At 36.3% G+C, this 19752-nt stretch overlaps 1 protein-coding gene and 1 non-coding gene across 6 annotated transcripts in view; one reads left to right on the forward strand and one right to left on the reverse strand.

Annotated features, from left to right (window-relative positions):
• The window catches only part of MND1 (meiotic nuclear divisions 1), a 115797-nt gene that overhangs the window by 68084 nt on the left and 27961 nt on the right, over positions 1-19752 (forward strand). For 4 of the 5 annotated variants that reach the window (XM_064585186.1, XM_064585188.1, XM_064585187.1 and 1 more), the window contains one exon: positions 8209-8364. The exons of the other annotated variant lie outside the window; for it this stretch is intronic. In XM_064585186.1, coding sequence (XP_064441256.1) covers positions 8209-8324 — 116 coding nt within the window. In that variant the 3' untranslated portion in view covers positions 8325-8364. Of the gene's footprint in view, positions 1-8208; positions 8365-19752 lie in introns of those variants that run through there. 5 annotated transcript variants of the gene reach the window in all.
• On the reverse strand, positions 4739-4869 carry LOC123849162 (small nucleolar RNA SNORA63). Its single transcript, XR_006791988.1, has one exon. It is a non-coding gene; the product is annotated as a small nucleolar RNA SNORA63 (small nucleolar RNA).

Consider the following 19752-nt stretch of genomic DNA (forward strand, 5'->3'; position numbering starts at 1 on the left):
CTTTGTTTAAAGAAAGAGTATGTATGTTCCAAAAGGAAGCCATTTCTAATGATCCCTAAAAGATTTTGGGCAACTTTATAAAAATTGAAGTATAATTAACATACAATATTATATTAGTTTCAGGTGTACAGTGTAACAATTGGGACATTTGTATACTTTGCAAAATGATCATAGTCTAGTTACCATCTGTTACTAAAGTTATAAAAAATTTTTCTTGTGATCTAAACTTTTAAGATTTACTCTTAGCAACTTTCAAATTTGCAATATAATATTGACTATAGTCACCAAGCTGTACATTCCATACATCTCCATGACTTATTTATTTATATAACTTTGTACCCCTTGCACATTTCACCTACCCCCACACCCTCCCCTCTGGCAACCACCAACATACTCTCTGTATCTATGAGTTTTGTTTGGTTTTGTTCTGTTTGCTTATTTTTTTAGACTCCACATACGAGATACCATGTATTTGTCTTTCTGACTTATTTCACTTAGCATAATACCATCTAGGTCCATCTATATTGTTGCAAATGGCAAGATTTCATTCTTTTTTATGGCTGAGTAGTATTCTGTTGTACCACATCTTTATCCATTCATCCACTGATGGACACCTAGGTTGTTTCCATATCTTCACTATTATAAATAATGCTGCACTGAACATAGGGCTGCATATATCTTTTCCAGAAGTAGAATTTTGGATTTTAGTTCTATTTTTAACTTTTTTAGAGAACCTCCATACTCTTTTCCATAGTGGCCATAGAAATTTACATTTCTACTAACAGTACTTGAGGATTCATTTTCTCCACATTCTCACCAACACTTGTGATTTCTTGTTTTTTTTTTTTTTTTTTTTTAAGATTTTATTTATTTGACATAGACACAGCAAGAGAGGGAACACAAGCAGGGGGAGTGGGAGAGGGAGAAGCAGGCTCCCCGCAGAGCAGGGAGCCTGATGTGGGACTCGATCCCAGGACCCTGGGATCACGACCCGAGCCGAAGGCAGTCACTTAACCCACTGAGCCACCCAGGCGCCCTATTTCTTGTTCTTTTGATAATAGCAATCTGACAGGCGTGAGGTGATATCTCATTGTGGTTAGTGATGTTGAGTATCTATCTGTTCATGTGTCTGTTGGCCATCGGAATGTCTTCTTTGGAAAAATGTATATTCAGATCCTCTGTCCATTTTCTAATTGGATTATTTTTATTTGTTACTGAGCTATATGAGTTCTTTATATTTTGGATATTAACCCCTATTGGATATGTGATTTGCAAATACCTTCTCCCATTCATTAGGTTGCCTTTTAATTTTGTTGACTTTTTTTTTTCCCTGTATAGAAGCTTTTTAGTTTGATGTAGTTCCATTTGTTTATTTTTATTTTTGTTGCCATTGCCTTTGGAGTCTGATCCAAACAAAATATCACCAAGAGCAGTGTCACAGAGTTCACTGCCTATGTTTTTTTGTAGGGTTTTATGGTTTCTGGTCTTACATTCAAGTCTTTAGTCCACTTTGAGTTAATTTGTGTGTATGGTGTAAGATAGTGATCCAGTTTCATTCTTTGCATGTGGCTATCCTGTTTTCCCATCACCATTTATTAAAGAGCCTGCCCTTACCCCCATTGTATATTCTTGCCTCCTTTGTCATAAACTGATTGATCATATATACTTCGGTTTATTTCTGGGCTCTCTATCTATTCCATTGATCTATGTGTCTGTTTTTATGCCAATACCATACTGTTTTGATTAATTTGGTTTGAAATTAGGAAATGTGATACCTTCAATTTTGTTCTTTCTCAGGATTGCTTTGCCTATTTGGGATTTTTCTGTTTGTTGTTAATTTATAAAGATGTAAAATATTCTTGTATATTAACTTTGTACCCTTTAGCTTTACTGAATTTATTATAGTAGTTTTTTTGGTGGAGTGTTTAGGGCTTTCTATATATAAAATCATGTCCACAAATAGTGATAGTTTTACTTCTTCCTTTTTAAATTCGGGTGCCTTTTATTTCTTTTTCCTGCTTTATTGGTCTGGTTAGGACTCCAATACTGTGTTGAATAAAAGTGGTGAGAGTGGGCATCCTTGTCTTGCTCTTTATCTTAAGGGAAAAGCTTTCAGCTTTTTTGCTGTTGAGTATGATGTTAGCTATGGGCTTGTCACATATGGCCTTTATTATGATACGTCATGTTCTGTTTATATCCACTTTGTCAAGAGTTTGTATCATAAATCGATGTTGAATTTTGTCAAATGCCTTTTTTACATCTGTCGAAATGATCGTATGATTTTTATCCTTAATTTTGTTAATGGTGTATCACACTGATTGATTTGCAAATGTTGAACCATCCTTCCATCCCTGGAATAAATCCCACTTGATCATAGTATATGACCTTTTTAATGTGTTGTTGAATTCAGTTTGCTAATATTTTGTTGAGGATTTTTATATCTAGGTTCATTAGGGCTATTGGCCCATAATTTCTGTGTTTGTGTGTGTGTGTGTGTGTGTGTGATGTCCTCTGGTTTTGTTTTTAGGGTAATGCTGGTTTCATAAAATGAATTTAGGAGCATTCCCTTCTCTTCAGTTTTTTGGAAGAGTTGAGAAGGGTAGGGTAAGTATCAAACCTTTGGTAGAATTCACTGGTGAAGATGTCTTAGTCCTAGGCTTTTGTTCATTGGGAGTTTTTTATTACTGATGCTATGTTCTTACTAGTAATCAGTCTATTCAGATTTTTTATTTCTTCCTGATTCCATCTTTGAAGATTGTATATTTCTAGGAATTTATCCGTGTCTTCTAAGTTGTCCAGTTTGTTGGTATATAATTATTCATAACAGTCTCTTATGATCTTTTGTATTTCTGTGGCATCAGTAGTAAGTTCTCTTTTATTTCTGATTTTTTGAGCCCTCTCTTATTTTTTCTTAAGATTTTATTTTTAGGAGACGCCTGAGTGGCTCAGTCGGTTAAGCGGCTGCCTTCAGCTCAGGTCATGATCCCAGGGTCCTGGGATCGAGTCCCACATCGGGCTCCTTGCTCGGCGGGGAGCCTGCTTCTCCCTCTGCCTGCCTCTCCCCCTGCTTGTGTTCTGTCTCGCTCTCTCTCTGACAAATAAATAAATAAAATCTTTAAAAAAAAAAAAAAAAAAAAAAAGATTTTATTTTTAAGTAATCTCTACACCCAGTGTGGGGCTCGAACTTACAACTTCAAGATCAAGAGTCACATGCTCTATCGACTGAGCCAGCCAGATGCCCCAGCCCTCTCTTATTTCTTGATGAGTCTGGCTAAGGGTTTATCAATTTTATCTTTTCAAAGAACCAGCTCTTAGTTTTACTGATCTTTTCTCTTGTCTTTTCTAGTCTCTATTTCATTGATATTTGCTCTGATCTATATTATTTCCTTCGGGGCACCTGGGTGGCTCAGTTGGTTAAGCGACTGCCTTCGGCTCAGGTCATGATCCCGGAGTCCCGGGATCGAGTCCCGCATCGGGCTCCCTGCTCGGCGGGGAGTCTGCTTCTCCCTCTGACCCTCCTCCCTCTCATGCTCTCTGTCTCTATATTATTTCCTTCTACTAACTTTGGGCTTTATTTTTCTAGTTCCTTTAGTTGTAAAGTTAGATACTTATTTGCGAATGTTCTTGTTTCTGGAGGTAGGCCTGTATGGCTATAACCTTCCCTGTTAGAGTTGCTTTTGCTGCATCCCGTAGAGTTTAGTATGTTGTATTTCCATTTTCATTTGTCTCCATGTATTTTTTTTATTTCTTCTTTATTTCTTTGTTGTCCTATTGGTTGTTAAGTAGCATGTTTAATCTCCATATATTTGTGATTTTTCCAGTTTTCTTCTTGTAATTGATTTCTAGATTTAAACCATTATGGTCAGAAAAGATGCTTGAATGATTTCAATCTTTTTAAACTTATTGAGACTTGTTTTGTGGCCTAGCATACGATCTATCCTGATGAATGCTCTATGGCATTTGAGAAAAATGTGTATTCTGCTGCTTGGCAACTTTTTTTTTTTTAAGTCCATTTTATGGGGCTAACATAAGAATGATTGAGATGTGGTCTGTACATGAGCCAACCAGAGGTTGTGCTACCCTCCCAAGCCAGTAATGTGCCTTTTTTTTTTTTTTTTTTAAGATTTTATTTATTTGAAAGAGAGAGCACAAGCGGGGGCAAGGCACAGGGTAGAGGGAGGGAGTCTCAAGCAGACCATGCTGAGTGCAGAGCCAGACTCAGGTCTCGATCCCACGACCATGAGATCACAACTCGAGCCAAAACTCTGGATGTTTAAACAATTGTGCCACCCAGGCATCCCCAGTAATGTGGTTATTTTTGTTTCTGGGTTATTTATTTATTTTATTACTATTATTATTTATAAATAAAAATTACAATATAAATATAAATAAGTATTATTTATTATCATTATTAGTAGTAGTATGTTCAGTTAGCCAACATATAGTGATATGGTTTTAAATGTTTAAACTGACTGGGAGGTGAGATGGGGCTTGATTTATTTATTTATTTATTTATTTTTTAAAAAGATTTTATTTATTTATTTGACAGAGAGAGACACAGCGAGAGAGGGAATACAAGCAGGGGGAGTGGGAGAGGGAGAAGTAGACTCCCCGCTGAGCAGGGAGCCCGATGTGGGGCTCGATCCCAGGACCCTGGGATCATGACCTGAGCCGAAGGCAGACGCTTAATGACTGAACCACCCAGGCGCCCCTCAAGTCAGTGTTTTACTTGGTAAACATGTCTGAGACCATGCATCCCTGGCTGCTAAGCACCATGGCGGACAGGGCTAGAAAGGTAACAGCTTTATTTTGAGCAGGGGGCAAAGATAAGGCAGCACTTTACAGCTACATTGTAACTAGATCCTGCATGGGGCTTGATTTATATTATTTGCCTATTTGTGTGGTGTAAATATTCCCAGTATAGTCAATTTCAGATTACCAATGTGATGACACTGCAGAGTTAGGAAAATATGCTCAATAGCACATCATTCTGTAGTATTTCTACCATACAGATATAATAGATGCAAATAATGTCGAGAATACAGAGAAGGGTATGTAAAATAATTAGGGAGTGATGAGTTTTTAACTTCAATATCATTTTTAATACATAATGGTTCATCATAGTTTATGTAATTTAATCTTTAGTGATGGCTGTGTTTAACAGGTGGTTCACTGTTACTTAACACTTGGCTTGCCCACCCTAGCACATCATTGTTCTTAATCTTTAAGAGCTGCTTTTAAGTTTGCTCTTCCCTGAAATTAGAAATAGTGATAAAGAAGCATAGGGGCATTGGTCCAGCCAAGCTCTAGGAAATCCTTAGTCCCGGGTTGGTTTTGTTATTGATGTGAAGACTGAGTACAACTGGGGTAGAACTAGAGTCAAATTACTAGTGATCCATGACCAAATTTGATTTGGTAAATAATGCTATAATTGATACTCCCAATATCTTTCCAAATGAATTGTGAAGTTTAAAAGGTATTTGAGAGCTGATATCCATCTAATCAATCTTCTTCACATGTAGTTATTTTTTTTAAATCTCACTATCCTATTCTTAAAGAATCCTAGGAAAGAGATTTTATAGTCTCCTAATTTTCAGTTGTTCGTGGCCAGATCATATCACTGATGTCCCTTCTGAGGATGGTCCAGGACCGATGCAATCTGTAAGGATGAATTGGATATGACTTTTCCTCTGATGTTTGCCACATCATTAGCTTAATGGGATTATAAAGTTCTTGGCCTGTCTCAGAAATAGATGCTATTATCCAACTTCATCAAACATGCTTCTCTTTAAGGGATTAAAAAAGGAAATGAGTACAGCTGCCAGCCAAGAAACAAGAAACCACCCTTATAATTCTTGAACACAAAGTCTAAATTGTAAACCTGATAAAACTGGGTTTTTTTGAGAACATGATTGGAATAAAATAGGAAACATTTTTCAGCCAATATGGCATCATTTTAAGAGCAGTTAAAATGTGACAGATGGTAGGAATGTATCTTAAAATCATGCATAAACTTTTCAGGATATGCTTTCTGAATATTTTCCATATACCAGGAGAAAAATGTGTACTACATTATGAAATGTCCCACAGCAGTGAGTTTAAATATACTTATCCCAGCTTAATTAAAAAATACATATTTGTGAGAGAAGTCAGATAACATGGCTGCCTTTAGAAGTATTTGTTGAATCTCAAACTAATGATTTCTATTAACCAAGGTAGGCAAGCTACAACCCCTAGAGCCAGATCCAAGACCTGATTTTTACAGCTCTTGAGCTAAGGATGTCCTTTTACATTTTTTTAATGATGTAAAAATGGACAGGAATATGCAACAGAGGGTGTTTATGGCCTGCAAATCCTAAAATTATTTACTCTCTGACCCTTTACAGAAAAATTTGATCCAAAAGATCAAAAACTGGCAGCCTATGGGCTACATATGACCTGCAGAGTATGTTTTATTTTGCATAAACTGTATTTTATTTTTTAATTAATATTACTTGCCAACATATTCACATGGAAAATGTCACATGCAAATTGAGATTTTTCAGCTTCTTTTGGAAACTGGATGATTTAGTAACCCTAAATCCTCATTCCACATGGCAGCAAATCAACTAGAGGTAGTAGGACTGACTCAGTGGTAATGAGTTCTTTTCTTGGAGGGATGCCAAGCTTTCTTCTGTTTTTTTTTTTTTTAAGATTTTTTTTATTTATTAGAGAACGCACACACGAACAGGGGCGGGGGCAGAGGGCGAGGGAGAGAATCTTAAGCAGACTCCCCACTGAGTGAGGAACCCAAGTCGGGGCTAGATCCAGGACCCTGAGATCATGACCTGAGTGAGCTGAAATCAAGAGTCAGATGCTTAATTGACTGAGCCATTCAGGCGCCCCACAGCTTTCTTCTTTAAGTTACAGTTTTATTTCAGGTTGACAAGCTGACCTGAGATCAAACTTTAGTTTCAACTTTTCAAATTGCAGAACAAAAAATCCTGGTGCTATTTAAAAAAAATTTTTGTATTAAATTTATAAATTAACATAGGGAGATTTGATATCTTCATAATGATGAAGCATCCTATTCAAGAAGCAAGAACAAGTGATATCTTTCCACTTGCTCAAGCATACCTTTGTGTTTTTCTAATGATTGCATAGGTTTTTTTCACATAGATATTTCACATTTCTTAAGTGTATTCTTTTTTTCCCCCAGTTTCAGTTTTTTAGGTTTTTTTTTAATTGGAATATAGTTGACATACAATGTTATATTAGTTTCAGGTGTACAACATAGTAATTTGACAGTTCTATACATTACTCAGTGCTCACTATGGTAAGCATAGTCGTCATCTGTCACCATGCAACATTATTACAATATTATTGACTATATTCCCCGTGATGTACTTTTCATCTCCATGACTTACTTATTTTATAACTGGAATTTTGTACCTCTTACTCCCTTTCACTGACTTTGTCCATCCCCCCTACCCACCTCCACTCTGGCAACGAGTTTATTGTCTGTATTTAGGAGCCTATTTTTTGTTTGTCCATTTGTTTTGTTTTTGAAATTCCACATACAAGTGAAATCATATGGTTTTTGCCTTTTTTCAAACTTATTTCACTAGGAATAATACCCTCTAGGGGGGTGGGGGGATGGGTTAGCCTGGTGGTGGGTATAAAAGAGGGCACGTATTGAATGGAGCACTGGGTGTTCACGCAAACAATGAATCATGGAACACTACATCAAAAACTAATGATGTAGTATATGGTGATTAACATAATAAAATTAAATTAAAAAAACAAAAAATATACTGAATTTGGTAAGCAAGTAAGTGTATATTAATATATTGAAATTAGCATAACAATAATCAAAAAGAAGAAAATTTAAAGACATAATTCTAATACCCAGATATAATCATTGCAGTATCTTTTATGTCTTTTTACTGTTGGTGAATGTGTATCTCAAAAACAATTTTATAATTTTAAATTATAATTTAAACTAAAATTAATTATAATTATAAATATATAATTTAATTTAAGTGATAATTATAAAGTGAATCATAATTTGCTTCCTGCATGAATAGTGTATCAGGAACATCTGGAACAACTTTCCATGTCAGTAAATGTGCATCTTCAGTACACTGCTCTCAACCATTTTTTTACTCCAACACAATTGAGGGATTAAACACTTTTTTTTTTAAGATTTTTTATTTATTTATTTGACAGAGAGAGAGACAGCGAGAGCAGGAACACAAGCAGGGAGAGTGGGAGAGGGAGAAGCAGGCTTCCCGCGGAGCAGGGAGCCCAACGCGGGACTCGATCCCAGGACCCTGGGATCATGACCTGAGCCGAAGGCAGACGCTTAACGACTGAGCCACCCAGGTGCCCTAAACACAGTCTTGATAGTGATATTCAGTGTCAACTTTTTTTTTAAGGGGTGAAGAAATAGGATGCAGAGGTGGGAACAAAGATGGTCAGTTATGTAAAAAAAAAAATCATGTGGCAAATACTAATCTGCTACATCACTTTTAATGATTGTATAAGTTACAATGTTTTAAAAACAAAAACACAAAAAAGAAGAATACCCTCTAGGTCTATCCATGTTATTGCAAATGGCAAGATTTCATTCTTTTTTATGGTTGAGTAATATTTCATGGTGTATATATACATCTTTATGCATTCATCCATCAGTGGACACTTGGGTTGCTTCCATATTTTGGCTATTGTAAATAATGCTGCAGTAAACAGGACTGCATATAACTTTTCAGATTAGTGTTTCATTTTTTTTGGGTAAATACCCAGTAATGGAATTCCTGGCTCATATGATATTTCTATTTTTTTTTTTAGAGTTTTATTTATTTAAGTAATCTCTATACCCAACATGGAGCTTGAACTCACAACCCTGAGATCACGAGTTGCATGTTCTTTAAAAAAAAAAAAGAGCCTCATGCTCTTCTTACTAAGCCAGCCAGGTGCCCCTGATATTTTTATTTTTAAATTTTGAGGAAGCTCCGTACTGTTTTCCACAGTGGCTGCACCAATCTACATTCCTATCAACAGTGCACAAAGAGGTCCCTTTTCTCCACATCCTTGCCAACATTTTTTTATTTCTTGTCTTTTTGATACTAGCCCTTTTGATTGGTGTGAGGTGATATTTAATTGTGGTTTTGGTTTGCATTTCCTCTGATGATTAGTGATATTGAGCATCTTTTCATGTGTCTGCTGGCCATCAGTATATCCTTTTTAGAAAAATGTTCAGGTCCTCTGCCCATTATTTAATTGGAGTATTTGGGTTTTTTTGGTATTGAGTCATATAAGTTCTTTACACATTTGGATATTGACCCTTTATCAGATATATCATTTGCAAATATCTTCTCCCATTCAGTAGCTTGCTTTTTTGTTTTGATGATGGTTTCCTTTTCTATGCTACAGCTTTGTGTTTTGGTGTATTCCCAATAATTTATTTTTGCTTTTATTTCTCCTGCTTGAGGATACATAGCCATAAATATGTTGCTAAGGCTAATATTCAAGAGATTACTGCCTATGTTTTCTTTTAGGAGTTTTATGGTTTCAGGTCTCACATTTAGGCCTTTAATCCATTTTGGTTTATTTTTGTGTATGCTATAAGAAAGTGGTTCAGTTTCATTCCTTTGCTGGTAGCTGTCCATTTTTCCCTATACCACTTACTAAAGAGACTATCTTTTCCCAGTTGTCTAGTCTTGCCTCCTTTGTCATAAATTAATGGACTATACAAGCATGGGTTTATTTCTGATTTTCCTGTCTTGTTCCATTTATCTATGTGTTTATATTTTTGTGCCAGTACCTTACTATTTTGATTACCATAGCTTTGTGGTGTATCTTGAAATCTGAGATTACGATACTTCCAGCTTTATTCTTTCTCAAGATCACTTTAACTAGTTAAGGTCTCTTGTGGTTCCATACAGATTTTAGGATTATTTATTCTAGTTCTGTGAAAAATGCTGTTGGTATTTTGATAGGGATTGCACTGCATCTGAAGATTGCTTTGGGTGGTATGGATATTTTAACAATATTAGTTCTCCCAATCTATGAGCACAGTATATTTTTCCATTTGTTTGTATCACCTTCAACTTCTTTCATCAGTGTTTTATAGTTTTCAGAGTATACGTCTTTCACCTCCTTGGTTAAATTTATTCCTAGATATTCTGTTCTTTTTGGTATAATTGTAAATGGGATTGTTTTCTTAATTTCTTTTTCTGCTACTTCATTATTAGTTCATAGAAATGCAACAGATTTCTGTGTATTTTGTATCTTGCAATTTTACTGAATTCATTTATTCTAAAAGTTTTTTGGTGTTTTCTATATATAGTGTCATGTCATCTGCAAATAGTGGCAGTTGTGCTTCATCTTTGGATGCCTTTTATTTATTTCTCTTGCAGCTAGGACTTCTAGAACTGTGTTGAAAAAATTGGTGACAGTGAACATCCTCGTCTTATTCCTGATTTTAGAGGAAAAGCTTTTGTTTTTTTCACCATTGAGTGTGATGTTAGCTGTGGGTTTTTCCTACATGGCCTTTATTCTATTGAGATATGTTCCTTTTTTTTAAGATTTTATTTATTTATATGACAGACAGCGAGAGAGGGAATACAAGCAGGGGGAATGGGAGAGGGAGAAGCGGGCTTCCCCCTGAGCATGGGAGCCTGATGCGGGAAGGTCCCAGGACCCCGGGATCATGACCTGAGCTGAAGGCAGATGCTTAAGGACTGAGCCACCCAGGTGCCCAGCAAGATATGTTCCTTCTAAAACCACTTTGTTGGGAGTTTTTATCATGAATGGATGTTTTATTTTGTCAAATGCTTTTTCTGCATCTGTTGAGATGGTCATATGGTTTTTATCCTTTCTCTTGTTAATGTGAGGTATCACATTGATTGATTTGCGAATGTTGAACCACCCTTGCATCCCAGGAGTAAATTCCACCTGATCTTGGTGATTGATAGTTTTAATTTGGTTTGCTAATTAGCTAATTGCTGATATTTTGTTCAGGATTTTTGCATGTGTTCATCAGGAATATTGTCCTGCAGTTTTGGTTTGATTTGGTTTGGTTTGGTTTTGGTTTTGTATTGCCTTTGGTTTTGCTATCAAGGTAATTCTGGCCTTGTAGAATGAATTTGGAAGGGTTGCTTCCTCTTCTATTTTTTGGAATAGTTTGAGAAGAGTAGGTATTAACTCTTATTTAAATGTTTGGTAGAACTCACCTGTGAAACCATCTGGTCCGGGACTTTTGTTTGTTGGGAGTTTTTGATTACCGGTTCACTTTCTTTACGAGTAATTGGTCTGTTCAAATTTTCTATTTCTTCTTGATTCATTTCTGGACGATTGTACGTTTCTAGGAATTTATCCATTTCTTCTAGGTTGTCCAATTTATTGGCATATAATTTTTCATAATATTATCTTATAATTCTTGGTGTCAGTTGTTATATCTCCACCTTCATTTCTGGTTATGTTTGAGTCCTCTCTCTTTTTTTCTTGATGAGTCTGGCTAAAGGCTTATCCATTTTGTTTATGTTTTTAAAGAACCAGCTCTTAGTTTCATTGATTCTTTTTTTTAGTTTAAGTTTCATGTATTTCTGCTCCAATCTTTATTATTTCCTTTATTCTACTAATTTTGGACTTTGTTCTTTTTCTAGTTCCTTTAGGTGTAAGGTTAGATTTCTCCAGATATTTCCTATTTCTTGAGGTAGGTCTGTAGCACTATAAACTTCCCTTTTAGAACTGCTTTAGTTGTGTTTCAAAGATTTTGTATTGTGTTTTTGTTTGCATTCGTCTCCATGTATTTTTTGTCTCTTTGATTTCTTTGTTGACCCATTGGTTATCTTGTCTGTAGTGTTGTTTAGCCTCCACGTGTTTGTGGTTTTTTTCTAGTTTTTTTTTTGTAATTGATTTTTAGTTCCATACAGTTGTGGTCAGAAAAGATGCTTGATATAATTTCAGTCTTCTTAAATTTATTGAGACTTGTTTTATGGCCTAAGATGTGATCTCTCCTGGAGAATGTTTCCTGTGCATTTGGAAGAAAATGTGTATTCTGCTGTTTTAGGGTGGAATGTTCTGTATATATTTGTTAGGTTCATGTGGTCTTACCTGTCATTCAAAGCCATTGTTTCCTTGTTGATTTTCTATCTGGATAATCTATCCATTGATATAAGTTGGATGTTAAAGTCACCTACTATTATTGTAATGCTGTCAATTTCTCCCTTTATGTCTGTTAATATTTAAAGTCTGTTTTGTCTGATAAAAGTACTTCTACCCTCGCTCTTTGTTTTTGGGTTTTTTGTTTTGTTTTGTTTTGTTTTTGCCTTCCTTTGCAGGGAATATCTTTTTCCATCCTTTCACTTTCAGTCTGTATGTATATTTAGATCTGAAATGAGTCTCTTGTAGGAAGCATATATGAGGGTCTTGTTTTTTTATCCATTTAGTCACCCTGTGTCTTTTGATTAGAACATTTAGTCCATTCATATTTAAATAATAGGTGTGTACTCTGCCATTTTCGTCATTGTTTTCTGGTTGTTGTAGTTTTTCTCTGTCCTTTCTTCTCTTGCTCTTTCCCTTGTGGTGTGATGGCTTTCTTCAATGTAATGCTTAGTTTCCTCTCTCTTTATTTTGTGAGTATGTATTACAGGTTTTTGATTTGTAATTACCATTAGGTTCATAGATAACATCCTATATGTATAGTAGTCTATATTAAGTTGATGGTCACTTAAGTTCAGATACATTCTAAAAGCACTAAATTTTTACTCCCGCCTATGTGTTTTATGTATATGATGTCATAGTTCACATATTTTTATTTTGTGTATCCCTTGACTAATTTTTGTAGATATAATTTATTTTTCTACTTTTGTACTTTAACCTCCATACTGGCTTTAGAAGTAATTAATCTAGTACTTTTACTGTATATTTGCTTTTAACTATAAAATTTTTTCTTTTCATAATTTTCTTCTAGTTATGGTCTTTTCACTTAAAGAATTCCCTTTAGGGCGCCTGGGTGGCTCAGTTGCGACTGCCTTCGGCTCAGGTCATGATCCTGGAGTCCCGGGATCGAGTCCCGCATCGGGCTCCCTGCTCAGCAGGGAGTCTGCTTCTCCCTCTGACCCTCCCCCTTCTCATGCTCTCTCTCTCTATCTTATTCTCTCTCTCAAATAAATAAACAAAATCTTTAAAAAAAAAAATTCCCTTTAACATTTTTTTAAAAGATTTATTTATTTATTTTGAGAGAGAGCACGCAAGAAAGCAGGGGTGGGGGGCAAAGGGAAAGGATCTCAAGCAGACTCCCTATTGAGCACTGAACTCAGCTTGGAGCTTGATCCCATGACCCTGAGCACACGACCTGAGCTTAAATCAAGAGTTGGACACTTAACTGACTGAGCCACCAGGGCGTCCCCCCTTTAATTTAGTTTCTTATAAGGCTCATTTAGTGGTGATGAACTCCTTTAACTTTTGTTTGTCTGTAAGACTATCTCTCTTTCAATTCTGTATGATAACCTTGCTAGGTAGAATATACTTGGTTGTAGATTTTTTTCCTTTTGGCAGTTTGAATATATCATGCCACTCCCTTCTGGCCTGAAATTTTTGCTGAAAAATCAGTTGATAGCCTTATGGGATTTCCTTTGTATGTAACTGTTTTCTTTTTTCTTGCTGCTTTTAGGATACTCTCTTTATCATTACTTTTTGCCATTTTAATTATTACATGTCTTGTGTCCTTGAATTCAACTTGTTAGGTGCTCTCTGTGCTTCCTAGACCTAGATGTCTGTTGCCTTCCCCAGATTAGGGGAGTTTTCAGCTATTATTTCTTCAACTACATTTTCTGCCCCCTCCTCTCTCTCTTCTCCTTTTCCCTATCATGCAAATGTTATTATGCTTGATCATGTTGCAGAATTCCCTTAACGTATTCTCATTTTTTATTATTCTTTTTTCTTTTTGCTCTTTAGCTTGACTGCTTTCTAATACCCTGTCTTCCAGATCACTGATCTATTCTGCATCCTCTAATCTGCTGTTGATTCCCTCTAGTATATTTTTCATTTCAGTTATTGTATTCTTCAGCTCTTAGTAGTTTTCAAAAATATTTCCTTTCTCTTTGTTGAAGTTCTTAAGTATGCTCTTAAGTATTTTATCCTCTTTGTTGTCATTGTAAATGGAGTCTTCTCTTCCATCTTATGTTCTAACTGGTTATTATGTATCCAAAGGCTATTGGTTTTGCATATCACAGTTGGTCCTTAAACAACACAGGAGTTAGGGATGCCAACCCCCACACAGTCAAAAATCCACATATAATTTTGGACTCCACAAAAACTTAACTACTAATAGCCTCCTCTTGCCTAGAAAACTTACCGATAACACCAACAGTTGATTAACACATTTTATATGCCATACGTATTATATATGGCATCCTTACAATAAAGTAAGCTGGAGAAAAGGAAATGTCACTAAGAATATCATAAAGAAGTGAAAACACATTTACAGTACTGTACTGTATTTGTTGAAAAACATCCACATATAAGGGGACCTGCGCAGTTCAAACCTGTGTTGTCAAGGGTCAGCTGTAATTTTACATCCTGCTATCTTGCTTCTTTTTTTGAATTTGTTTATAATTAATTCTCTGAAGTTTACCAGGTATCCTATCATTATCATCTTCAAATAGACATAGTTTTGATTCTTCTTTTCTAATTCTTATGCTTGTACTTCTTTTATCTAATTACGATGGCTAATACCATTCATAAAACTGTGGTGGAGACAGAGGACATCTTTTTTTTGTTGTTTCTGACCTTAGTAAGAATGCCAGTTGTATTTCTGCATTAATTAAAATGCTGGCTTTTTATAATTTTTATAGTATATAATTTATAATGTTAAGTATTCGTCTAGTCCTATTTTCTCAAATACTTGTATAAGGAAAGGTTGTTGAATTTGTCAAAGGCTTTTTCCCCATCTATGGAGATAAGTATATGATGTTTCTCTTTAAGATCATTGATAAGGCAAATGATATTAATACATTTTTTTCCCAAAGATTTTATTTATTTATTTGCGAGAGAGAGAATGAGAGACAGAGAGCATGAGAGGGAGGAGGGTCAGAGGGAGAAGCAGACTCCCCGCCGAGCAGGGAGCCCGATGCGGGACTCGATCCAGGGACTCCAGGATCATGACCTGAGCCGAAGGCAGTCGCTTAACCAACTGAGCCACCCAGGCACCCCGATATTAATACATTTTTTAATGCTCAACCATCCTGGCATAAAACCTACTTGGTTATGGTGAATTCTTTTCTTTTCTTTTCTTTTCTTTTTTTTTTAAAGATTTTATTTATTTGACAGAGAGAGAACACAAGCAGGGGGAGTGGGAGAGGGAGAAGCAAGCTTCCTGCGGAGCAAGAAGCCCGATGCGGGGCTGGATCCCATGACCCTGGGACCATGCCGAAGGCAGACGCTGAACGACTGAGCCACCCAGGCACCCCTTCTTTTCTTTTTTTTTAAGATTTTATTTATTTATTTGACAGAGAAAGACACAGTGAGAGAGGGAACACAAGCAGGGGGAGTGGGAGAGAGAGAAGCAGGCTTCCTGCGGAGCAGGGAGCCCGATGCGGGGCTCGATCCCAGGACCCTGGGATCATGACCTGAGCCGAAGGCAGACGCTTAACGACTGAGCCACCCAGGCGCCCCGAATTATTTTCTTAATGTGATGTTAAAATCTATTTGCTAACATTTTATTTAGAATTTTTGTATTAGTATTTATGTGATACTGATCTATAATTTTTTCTTTATGTGCTATCTTTACAGATTTGGATATCAATGTTTACTTCTTTAAAAAGATGTGGATGTTTTCTTTCATTCTGTTTGCTCTGAAACAATTTGTGTTTGTAATATTGGGACTCTGGTCTTGAAAGATAGTTAATTATAATTTTTTTAAAAGATTTATTTATTTATTTTAGAGAGAGTGTGCACGTGAGTGGGTAGAGGGGCAGAGAGAGATTTTCAAGGAGATTCTGTGTGGAGCCTGACGCAGGACTCCATCCCACAACCCATGAGATCATGACCTGAGCCAAAACCAAGAGTCAGACGCTCAACCAACTGAACCACCCAGGTGCCCCTAGTCAATTATAATTTTAAACAAGCAAAAACAAAAATTAGATCATTCTGTACATAGGGATCAGCAGTATTTTGTTTTTCATTTAAAATGTTGTGAAGTTTGTTTTCAAAAAGTTTGTTTTACTTGCCGTGTAGTATTTATTAAGATATACTGAAATTGACAGACATTTGGTCTGTTTTCATTTTCATGCTATTTCCAACAATATTTTAAAAAAACATTTCCAAGAATATCTATTTGCACATTTGTGGGAGTTTTGAGGATGAATTCCTTGACCAAAAAATAAATAAATAAACAGATAAAATTAAAAAAGAAAGAAAAGAAAAAAGTCCCTATTCATGAGGAACTGATCCTCTAAAAAGAATGAAAAATATAAGACAGAGCTGAATTTTATAGAAAAGAAGAGGAAGGGTAATGGCTTTGAGGACTTTTTAAACTGCTTTTTCCATGGGTTTTTAGAAAGGAACTCTACGTAATTTTTTATTAAATGGATCTGTATAAAATGAGCTGGAATCTATTATGAAAAACAGATTTGTAAAAAATACCACCTTTTAGCTGGAACCTATTAATAAAAAGAAAATTTGTAATTATTGTTCACATGTCTTTAGGTTAAAGATTGGCTTTCAGAAGGTAAAGCCTAAATGTTTTCTAAACAACATCTCTAAAATATAACTTACCAATTTGGAGACTGGATTTGCTGCAGAAAGGGTGAGTTATTTTGCAAGTCTGAACTTGGAAGGCATCGTGTTTCTCATAACATTTTGAAAAGTCACTATGGGAACTTTTTACACATTTAAATTGAACAGATGTGTAATTTTTTTCTGTCCAGTTGTGGTTGTTACCATGTTTAAGTAAATGTGCTTCTTGCTTACATGGGTTTCCTGTGTTATGTGAGCTCTGGGGAGCCACACCTGACTGAGTTTAACTTGCTTAGCAATTTCCATCCGAACCGATTTGGTTTGATTCTTAGGTCAACTGGAACAAATATTTTGCCTTTAAGTCCCCTAATAAAATCAGTTTGTTATGGGATTGAAATGGCCTGTTTGTTGGTTTGCTTATTTGTTTGTGTTTAACAGGTAAAAATGTACTTTCTAACAATTCCCTTAGTGGATCCAGAAAGATAACTTCTTTTTTGGAACAGTGTCAGCATTTGGCAATAGCACAGCTTCAGGGAATAAAGTACCAGGATATCAAAATTATTTTGCATAACCATAACTGAAAGTGTCTAAGAGGTTGCTTAACTTTTCTCACGTATGAACAGAATAGAAGCAGTGACAGCCACGTTATATTGCAGTGTTGTAATAAGATCATTTTAAAAGGAAGGCAGTAAAGTTGGAACCAAATATATTTGGAAGGGTTGGACGACCCTCTCTGTACTAGACAAAAGCTCCTGGAGAGCGTGTTGATTTTTCATTTCTATAGGCCCAGAGCACCTCACACAGAATTCAACACAAAAGACTTGCAACTTCATCATCTCCTGCCCCAAACAGATGCTGAGCATTGCTTATCAATGCTTTGACTTGAAGTTATAATTGGCCTTTATTCTGGAAGGTAGCTCTTACTTTCAGTCAGCTCTTCCTCTCAGCCCCTACAACTGTTTCAGACATTTGCCACCCCAACTTCTCCGCTCGACCTCACTTTCCTTCGTTTTCTTTGTTAAAAAAAAAGCAAAAGCCAGGGCACCTGGGTGGCTCAGTCATTAAGCATCTGCCTTTGGCTCAGGTCATGGTCCTGGGGTCCTGGGATTGAGCCCCGCATCGGGCTCCCTGCTCCGCGGGAAGCCTGCTTCTCCCTCTCCCACTCCCCCTGCTTGTGTTCCCTCTCTCTCTCTGTGTCTCTCTCTGTCAAATAAATAAATAAAATCTTTAAAAAAAAAAAAACTTTTAAATTTGAGCCCTTCAGGCATACTTTCAGCTCTCGGACCATCTTATGTCCTGTTATTTTCACACCCGAACTTCCTGTGTAGACCATCCTCTCTGCTGTTGCCCATGATCTAGCCTCTTCCTGGTGGTTCAGAGACTTTGCTTCATTTTTCCTCTTCACCTCCTCCCCGAATCTCTTCCCTCTTTTTACCCATGGCCTGATCTTTCCGGACTCATCTCCAGGGTTTCATCAAACTGTATTACTGGAGAGAATCAAATACCATTCCTTCTCCTTATATTCTGATGCTCTAGGATTTAGCTTAAGTTGTTCAAGGCATTTCTTGAACATATTATTCACATTCGTTCAACATACCTTTTCTCCACCCATTAAATCATTTGAATATTTATTTTAAGAACTCTTATTTGCCGGGCATTATATTAGATGATGGTATAAAGATAAATGAGTTCTATAGTCTGTTTGCCTCAGAGAATTCTAATTGAGTGAGGTAAACACATAAACAGGCAATTATAAAGCTATGAAGAAAGCCAAGGAGAGGAGCGTACATGGTGTTAAGGTAACACTGAAAAGGAGCATCCACCTCACCAACCTAAACCCACACTTACTGGATTTAGATCCATAGGTACAAAGTTGACTCTGAGTCCACCTCTAGATATCACTGTCCCTATTCTGGATCCCAATTATTGATATTTGTTTGATAAATCCACACCGGGAAATAGCATTATATTTTAATAAGTAAACATAATCATTTTAAATAATAAGAATATATTTATGTAAATATACGTAATTGCTTCTCAAAATTTATAGGTCATATGCTACCTTTTAACATAGTCATATATATATATATATTTGCTTGTATATGCACAAAAATATCTGAAAGAATTCACAGGAAACTTGTGGTTAATTCTGTGAGAGGTAGAGATTTTTCTCTGTTCCTTTTTATAAATTTGAACCATATATTACTTGTTCAAAAAGTTAAATTATAACAGAGAAATCCTAAAAGTCTCCACACTGTCTGGCCTCGACTTTTCCAGTCTTATATTTCACTTAGTAACAGAAAGCAAATCTAGCTAGTTCTGTCTCAATCATTAGTATGCAAACTTTGCTCAGTTGAGCCCCTCATCAGGTATGCCCTCTATCTAAACCCATTTCTCCAAGGTCCAGCCCAAGTCCAGCATCCTTCATGAGCCTTCTGAGACTGCCAGCTCCCGGCCACCTCTCATAAGGCTCCATGTAACGAGTTAAGGTATGTCAGTTCTTGGGGCACTGGTCTTCTATTGCTCTGTGAAGTTAACTAAATGTTCATGTTTGGATGTCTAGCTGTATCCACTAGGTTTCCAGCACACACCTCCTTACATCATCCACATAGAAAACATTTCATATTTTTTGAACCCATTAATTCAGTCCATTCCTTGGGGGGGCAGTTACTGCTTTAATTAAACTGTTAAATGGAACACTAAACAATAAGCTGTTGGAAGTGTTCCCTAAATCCTTGGATAATGGAATAGTGGATTTGGAGTTAGACAAGCTTGGGTTCAAGTGCTGGCTTCAACTGGATGAATTTAGGAAGTTATTTAATGTCCCTAAGCCTTCGTGCCCTCTTTCTTTCTTTTTTTTTTTTTTTTTAATTTATTTGAGACAGAGAGAACGAGAGACAGAGAGCATGAGAGGGAGGAGGGTCAGAGGGAGAAGCAGACTCCCTGCCGAGCAGGGAGCCCTATGCGGGACTCGATGAGGGACTCGATCCCGGGACTCCAGGATCATGACCTGAGCCGAAGGCAGTC

This window comes from Mirounga angustirostris, unplaced genomic scaffold (assembly GCF_029215605.1).
Source record: "Mirounga angustirostris isolate CCGP_5_RB_7025 unplaced genomic scaffold, mMirAng1.0.hap1 SCAF_2, whole genome shotgun sequence".
Taxonomy (NCBI): Eukaryota; Metazoa; Chordata; class Mammalia; order Carnivora; family Phocidae; genus Mirounga; species Mirounga angustirostris.